General features: G+C 33.4%; 1 protein-coding gene across 2 annotated transcripts; it reads left to right on the top strand.

The window, feature by feature from the left end:
- Positions 1-3,774: 3,774 nt before the first annotated feature.
- Positions 3,775-6,302, top strand: LOC136208152 (protein RGF1 INDUCIBLE TRANSCRIPTION FACTOR 1-like). Of its 2 annotated transcripts, XM_065998965.1 has the most exons (5): positions 3,800-3,824; positions 3,968-4,000; positions 4,293-4,475; positions 4,590-4,805; positions 5,785-6,302. In XM_065998965.1, the coding sequence occupies exons 2-5, from the start codon at positions 3,974-3,976 to the stop codon at positions 6,004-6,006; spliced, it is 648 nt and encodes a 215-aa protein (XP_065855037.1). In that variant the 5' UTR covers positions 3,800-3,824; positions 3,968-3,973; the 3' UTR covers positions 6,007-6,302. The 2 variants fall into 2 exon arrangements, with proteins under 2 accessions (XP_065855038.1, XP_065855037.1); XM_065998966.1 differs by lacking the exon at positions 3,968-4,000 and having other exon boundaries at positions 3,775-3,967.
- The last annotated feature ends 1,381 nt before the right edge of the window (positions 6,303-7,683 follow it).

Raw genomic sequence — 7,683 nt, 5'->3', positions numbered from 1 at the left:
CAAATGAAACTTTATTATTCAATATCCGCACTTAAATCATTACAAATGAACTGAGGGGGATTATGTTTCCATATCCCATGATCAGACACAGAACAAGACGCTCTTGCAAGTATATGAGCAACCTTATTCGCTGACCTTCTAATGAAAGAAACAGATAAAATATTTAGCTCGCTAATCAGAGCTTTACAATCATCAACAATAATGCCAAAAGGGGAAACTAGTTCTGTAGTTCCAGAAATTGCAAGAACCAAGAGCTGAGAATCCATTTCCAAATGAACATTCGAAAAACCTTCCTTCTTCAACCAACTAAGAGTTTCACGACAACTCATACCTTCAGCTAATAGCGGGTCCTGACAGTTATTGATTACACCATTGCCAGCAGCTATGAAGCACCCCTCATGATTCCTTAACACAAAACCAAAACCAGTGTGACCTGTATCTTGGAATAGAGCATCGTCAACATTGAGCTTCAAACTATCTTGTGCCGGGCACAACCACTTAAATCTAGTTGTTTCTCCACCAGGCACTGCAATCACAATATGGGCTTGCTGCCAGCTGTTCAGAAACATCGTTGCATTGTTATAAGAAACAGCAGGAGGCTGTCGATTCTCTTCCCACACCAACCTATTTCTATCATTCCAAATTTCCCAGCATAACGTAGCAGCAATCTCAACAGATAAATTATCATGGTGATTTATAACAAAAGCCCAGAAATCACAGAAGCTACTAACCCGAGAGCTCATATCTCCTACCTTAGACAACATCCAAACTTGCCTTGCTTCTGGGCAGGTGACTAGCGCATGTAGGATAGTTTCATCATGAATATTGCAACGAGGACACAATGTTGAGATATTGATTCTTTTCTTTACTAGCTCGGATCTTGTTGGCAGACACAGAGTGCTTGCTCTCCACATCAGATGTCGAACTTTAGGAGGGACTTTAATCCTCCAAATGCTGTTCAGAACCTTACCTATCTCGACCTCTTGACTATTAACATTATTATTTTGTAGGAAGCTATAACCACTTTTAACTGAATAGGCCCCATTACGTTCTAACCTCCACCACCAACGATCTCGGGTCTCTCTCTGACTCAGAGTGATCTTAGAAATAAGTATCCTATCTCTTACCGAGAATGGACTCTGCAAAATCGAATGATCCCACTCGCCATTCCTATCAGATCGCAACATAGCTACTGTAATCGATTCATCCCCAGGTGGCGCAATACTATCAACATATGGATTGATTTCATCAGATAGCCAAGGATCAGTCCATACATTCACCCCTCCCCTGAACCGATAAGAATACGAATTTGTGATTTCAACAGCGGAAGACCAGCAAGGATACTACGCCAAATATAACTTGGATTAGCTCTTACTTCAGCTTCAAGAATTGAAGAATTTGGGAAGTAACGAGCCTTAAAAATTTTAGCTACCAGGGAGGATGGTCTTACCAACAAATGCCAGGCCTTTTTGGCTAAGAGTGCAATGTTGAATCTGTGGAAATTTTTAAATCCCAGACCACCTTGATTTTTAGGTTCACATAGTTTCTCCCAAGACTTCCAATGAATCTTTTTCCCATCACCTTCTTCTGACCCCCACCAGAATGAATTAAGCAATTTTTTCAAATCTACACATAGGGTGTTTGGAACAAGAAACATACTCATAACATAGGAAGGAAGTGATTGTAACACTGACTTGATAAGAACTTCCTTCCCGGCTTTTGATAAATACCTAACTTTCCAGCTGTTGATTCGTTTTCTGATCATAATCTCCAGATATTCCAACACTTCCCTTTTGTTTCTTCCAATTAACGACGGCCGACCAAGGTATTTGCCCGGATTAGAAACAACACCCACACCCAGGCATGCACCAATAAGTGAGCTAGTCTCAGTTGATACTTTTAAGCTAAATATATCCTTGTATTAGAAAAAAGGCAAACTCTTTTTTTTTTTCCAATCCTTTGATAAAATATTAGCATATAAAAAGTTTTAGGAAAGTTAAATTCAATAATGCATCAAATAAAACACACTATCAAATAATATTTTAATGTTACAACTTTTAGAAAGAAAATATTCCTATTATGGAGGAATATTTCATTTTGTATTCTAATAATTAATTAATCATTGAGGATGCTTTCTTAAAAAAATTCCTTTTTTTTTTCATTATGCTATTAATTTCAATTTCAGCATGTCAATCTCTTTCGACAGTTAGAATAAAGGTTTAATACATCACCAACTCCTTAAATTTGCTTATCTCGTAACATCAGTTCCCTAAACTTGTCCATCAAAATAGATTAGCTCCCTGAACTTTATAAGTGTGTCACCAACTTCCTAAACTTGCTTATTCTGTAACAACTAAATATAAAAACCATAATACTAACTTTCGATAATTATCCATTCAATCTTCCAAACCTGCAATACTAACTCTTATAATAGGTTGAAAGGTAGGAGAAACGAAAAAATTATCTCTGGAATAGATGAAAACGTATTTTTAGAGTTTAGCTTTAACAAGTTTTTGTATTTAGTTGTTACATAATAAACAAATTTAGGGAGTTAGGTGAGATACTTGCAAAGTTCGGGAAACTAATATACTTTTATGTACAAGTTTAAGGAGATGGTGATACGAAATACGTAAGTTTAGAGAGCTGGTGAGATACTTACAAAGTTCCGGTAGCTAATCTACTATTTTGGACAAGTTCGGGAAGCTGATAATGTATTAAGCTTAGAATAAATTTACTTATTCGCAATAACAGTAATGGTATCTATTTTAAGGAAAACGAATAAAACTTATCTTTTTTTTCCTACTTTCATCTACTTATTTCCTTCCATATATCAAATGTATTTTCTTTATGGGTAATTTCATTTAGTTAAAGTTCATATATTTTATCAGACATTTTTATATGAAATGTATATTATCTATAGTTTGTTTTTTTCATTTTTTGATTCAATAAAAGCGGAAAAATATGAAATTTAGATTTTTTATTTATATTTGTTTTGATTATTCCAATAGAATCAAATAAATTTTTATTACTTACTTTTATATTAATAAGGAATTTAATAAAAAAAAGTAAATTGAAATATAATTAAATAGTTATTGGATAAAGTGAAAAAATAACATGAACAATTTTATACATAACATCTAGATTGACATAATTTTACTTTAAACATTGATAATAAAAAATAAATTTATCCATAGATATAGAATCAATTTGATAAATCATTCATCAAACACGCTTTTCAGTTATAATTTTTTATAATTTTATTTAGCAATATTTTTTTATTTTATATTTCAATAAATATTCAATTCTTGACTTTTTATTTTCTTGATTTTGACTTGTTTACAATAAATTTAATTTAAATTAAATAGTAAATCCAACGAAATATAATGTCATATTAAGGTAGATTTAAATGGAAAAATTACCTGATAAGAAGCACAAGATTACCTAAGCAACAACAAAGATTAGGATTTGGGACCCATAAAGAAGCGGCCCATGTAGATGATGACAAGTGGACATAACATACACGTGGCAGAATAAGAAGACTTTGATCTCCACTGTGAACAGCTAATTGAAGTCCATGCGTAGCCAAGTGGCCGACCTGTGCCTACGTAGAGACGCAAAGAAGATCCAAAAGTAGCGTAAGCGCCAAACCCACCAATCCTTGTCTAACAAATCAAACGGTCATAAAATACCCTCAGCCACCACATTTAATCTCAGCCGTTTAAATTCATCAAACCCATATTTCCTCATTTGTTTATCAGCCCCCTCCCCCTCTTGTCTCTTACTCTTCTCTAAGCGTTGTCTTCTTGTTGATTTCTAAGTTGCAGGTCGTTCTTCCCCCCTTTCTCTCTCTACATTTTCACCCTCTCTCTCTACTCTTAATCTCTTCTCCCCGGAGCTCATTAGAGTTTCCGCGTTTCGTGTCCTTATCCGTTTCCGTTTTCATGATCTGAACAACCGTTTCTTGCAGGTATGTATGTATATACATTCAGCTCTCCAACTGGTAATCTTGATTTCTTGGTTCTTGAATTCTTGGTTCTTGAATTCTTGGATTCTTCATTTCTTGATTCTTGAATTCTTGATTCTTGATATTCTTGAATTCTTGCATTCTTGAATTCTTGCATTCTTGAATTCTTGGATTCTTGAATTCTTGCATTCTTGGATTCTTGATTTCCTGCATTCTTGGATTCTTGAATTCTTGGATTCTTGATTTCTTGATTTCTTGGATTCTTGATTCTTGGATTTTTGGATTGATGATACAATGCCGGTTTTAATGGGTGTTTTTCTTTCGGTAGGGAAGAGAAATGCCGGTGCCGGAGTGGCTGGAGTCATTACTGGCGACGGCGTTCTTCGCAATCTGCAGGACACACGGGGACGCAACGAGAAGTGAATGCAATATGTACTGTTTAGATTGCAAAAGTGAGGCATTCTGTTTTTATTGCCGGTCTTCAAGACATAAAGATCATCAAGTAATTCAGGTGGGAATTATAAATATAAATATAAACATAAACATAAATAGAATTTTTTTTTTTTGAAATTACCATTAAAATTAAGGGGTTTTTTTTTTTTTTTTTTGGTATATACAAAAGTAGATAAGGAGATCTTCGTATCATGATGTAGTGAGAGTTGCAGAGATTCAGAAAGTGTTGGACATAAGTGGAGTTCAGACTTATGTAATAAACAGTGCTAGAGTGTTGTTTCTGAATGAAAGGCCACAGCCTAAATCAGCCAAAGGAGTTGCTCATATTTGTGAGACTTGTGGAAGGACCCTTTTGGACCCTTTTCGTTTTTGTTCTTTGGGTTGCAAGGTTAGCATTCTTTTTACAATTTGTACCTCTCTTTTTCATCAAAATTGGGTCAAATTTTATAAATACAACAGATTTCAATCCATCTAATGTGATGAGAATTGAACATTAATGTACTTTACAATACAACTACTTCCAAAATCCCATTTCATTACATAGTATTGAATTAGTCTTTCAAAATTTTACCTCAAATTTGATCCATGATCTCATTATTAACATGATGATCATATGGCCAATGGCGGAGGGATGGACGGGTAGTGTTGTCCCCACATTGTTTAATTAGGGATCAATACGATTCATTATATACATGAAGCAATCTTCCTTTTCTATCTATATGATGTTAGAGTATCGTACTAAATGTTGGGTCAACAATGGATAGTCGTTTCATGCTCCACCCACATTAGGATTATTCGTTACTGGTTGATCTCGGAATGAGAGAAACTTATTACATACCTCACATTGTTTAATTAGAAAGTTATATGACTCGTTATATACAGATCCAAGATTCAGTGATAATGGCAATTGTGAGTGCTTTTTAATGATCTATCAGTGTTCAATTAATCTTATCTGGGATACTTTTATAAAAAAGTACACAATGAACTTTTTTTAGTTTTTTTCGGCCGTTAAATCCCCTGATTCCCAGTTGATTCATCATTACTTATATATGTGTTATATAATTCTCATTTGAATTATATTTTGAAGTGAGTTACGTCTGGTAGAAATTTGTTACACCCTCACTGTCGAAATCTACCCTAATAGAAAATGATTTCATGTAACTTTTTTAGACTCTCTTTCCGAAAAAAGGTCTACAATTGTACTCTTAGACTCTCTTCCCTCGCTCCGCCCATACATATGGCCCACATTATTGATCATACAAGCTATTACCATCAACAATTGCCCATCATCATCATCATAATAATGAAAACAACATGTTGATACATAATGTGATATTGATTGACATATATGTTTATACATAACAAAGCTTGTAGGAATAAAGAGAAATGGAGATGCAAGCTTTACCATAGAAGCAAAGAATGAGGAAATAATGGAAAGAAGAAGAGAAGAAAATCAAGAACAAGAACAAGAAGCATTGCATGAAAGTTCACAACAAGAAGACATATATCCGGTCACGCCACCTCCACCTCCTACTTCTAGTGCAAGAAGAAGAAAAGGCATTCCTCATAGGGCACCCTTTGGTTCTTGATAATATTATTTTATGGGTTGGGATCCATCATTTCTTGCACAAATTACTCTTTTTTTTTTTTTTTTTTGAGGTCAATGTCTTATAAGGTAAAGAAAGAAAAGTGTAGGGTACCCTTTTGGTTAGAATGTCCAAAAGGGTTAATTAGTAAGTTAATTAATTAAATACCCTTTTGGGATTGGGTCCCAAAACAACAAAATGAAAATTCTCTTGTGGAAAAAGCAATAATGTTATTGATGATAGTTGTGAGATGTACATGTCAATTAAGAAATTAAAGCAAGTCTTTATGGAGTTCGTTTTATAGTTTTCTATGGGTCCATCTACCACATGGCCATTTTGCATTACATAATCAACTTTATTTTTATTTTATTTGTTTAGTGATGATGATGGAATATTATATGCAAATACCAACTTTTTATGACAAAATTGTGGAGCTAATTGGGATTAGTGGGTGGATTTTCTTTCTTACTTTTCAAATTTAAGGTATTTTTGGTTCTTTCTTTCTAATTTTAAGATTTGTTTACTCTCATTGTTGTTATTAGATGAATTTTCTTTTAAAAACACATATTAATATCTATTTCACAATTCTAACTAAACCTTTTACATCACATATACTTTGGACATGTGTATTTCATGTTTGTTATTTGTTGTTTAGTAGATGTTAGTTAATTTTGCTTTTGCACCAAATGATACTAAAGTGTGACACGAGTTTCGAAAAGGTCAATGAACTTCATTTCTTTCTATAAAGTCATAGAGCTTTCTTTTTTATTTCAATAAAGTTATTCTAACCAGTTCAGACAAAAAAAATTTTATTGCAACAGTAACGTCATAACCATGTTGAAAGTAACGTCAAGTGATAGTTTTAAACAGTTGAATTAAATAAATAACAATAATTTTTATTTTTATGTTTATGTCATATAGGTGTCATGTCGTACGTAAGAGTCATTATTGCAGAATAATATAAATTTATGTCTTAAATTGCTAATGACTTTATTAGAAATAAAAATGAAAGTTGAGGTATCTTTTTAAAATAAACCTCAAATTTCAGTGACTAAAGGTGCATTATCCAAAATAGCTATCATGAACTGTTTTTCATACTGAATCAAAGACTTAAATTCTATTATGGAGTAAAAAAATGAAAAAAAACTACAAATAGAAATAACTAAATGGACGTATCCATCTTAAGTTAATAGGGACGTACGAAACAAGAAGGACATTCAGATCTGATTGTAACACCTTCAAGACATGTTGACTAATAGGATGTGCTCTGAGTCCTCTCTAGATTAGGATATCCATGATTCTCGTCTAGGATTAAGGAATCCCAATTCGGGTATATTACTAACTATTTAAAATATGTTCACCACTCATAAGGAAACACATATCCTCTAAGGATTTTAGGGCGAACATCATCATCGACTACCAAAAATTGACACTGTCACCCTATAAACAGAATGAGACTTCATATTCAAGGTACATACACACATATATTACAATTATTACTTAATTGCTTAGTACTCCATAAACTCTATTAACTTAGGCATCAAAGTAGGGTCTCCAATCAACGATCTCACTTTGATTCCTTTTATGTCTTACTTCAGACATAGAAGGAGTTCTCGTCGTCGCCGGAGCACTATCGCACAAATTCAATTGTATTAAATTGACGAACAAACAAGTAACCAT

Source organism: Euphorbia lathyris, chromosome 10 (assembly GCF_963576675.1).
Source record: "Euphorbia lathyris chromosome 10, ddEupLath1.1, whole genome shotgun sequence".
NCBI lineage: Eukaryota > Viridiplantae > Streptophyta > Magnoliopsida > Malpighiales > Euphorbiaceae > Euphorbia > Euphorbia lathyris.
The sequence above is the reverse complement of the archived record's forward strand: the minus strand, read 5'-3'. Positions and strand labels throughout refer to the sequence as shown.

Coding starts and splice junctions, on each gene's coding strand:
- LOC136208152 (XM_065998965.1), top strand. CDS start 3,974: ATGTATATACATTCAGCTCTCCAACTG. Junction 4,001..4,292: donor TACATTCAGCTCTCCAACTG/GTAATCTTGATT, acceptor TTCTTTCGGTAG/GGAAGAGAAATGCCGGTGCC. Junction 4,806..5,784: donor TTTGTTCTTTGGGTTGCAAG/GTTAGCATTCTT, acceptor TACATAACAAAG/CTTGTAGGAATAAAGAGAAA.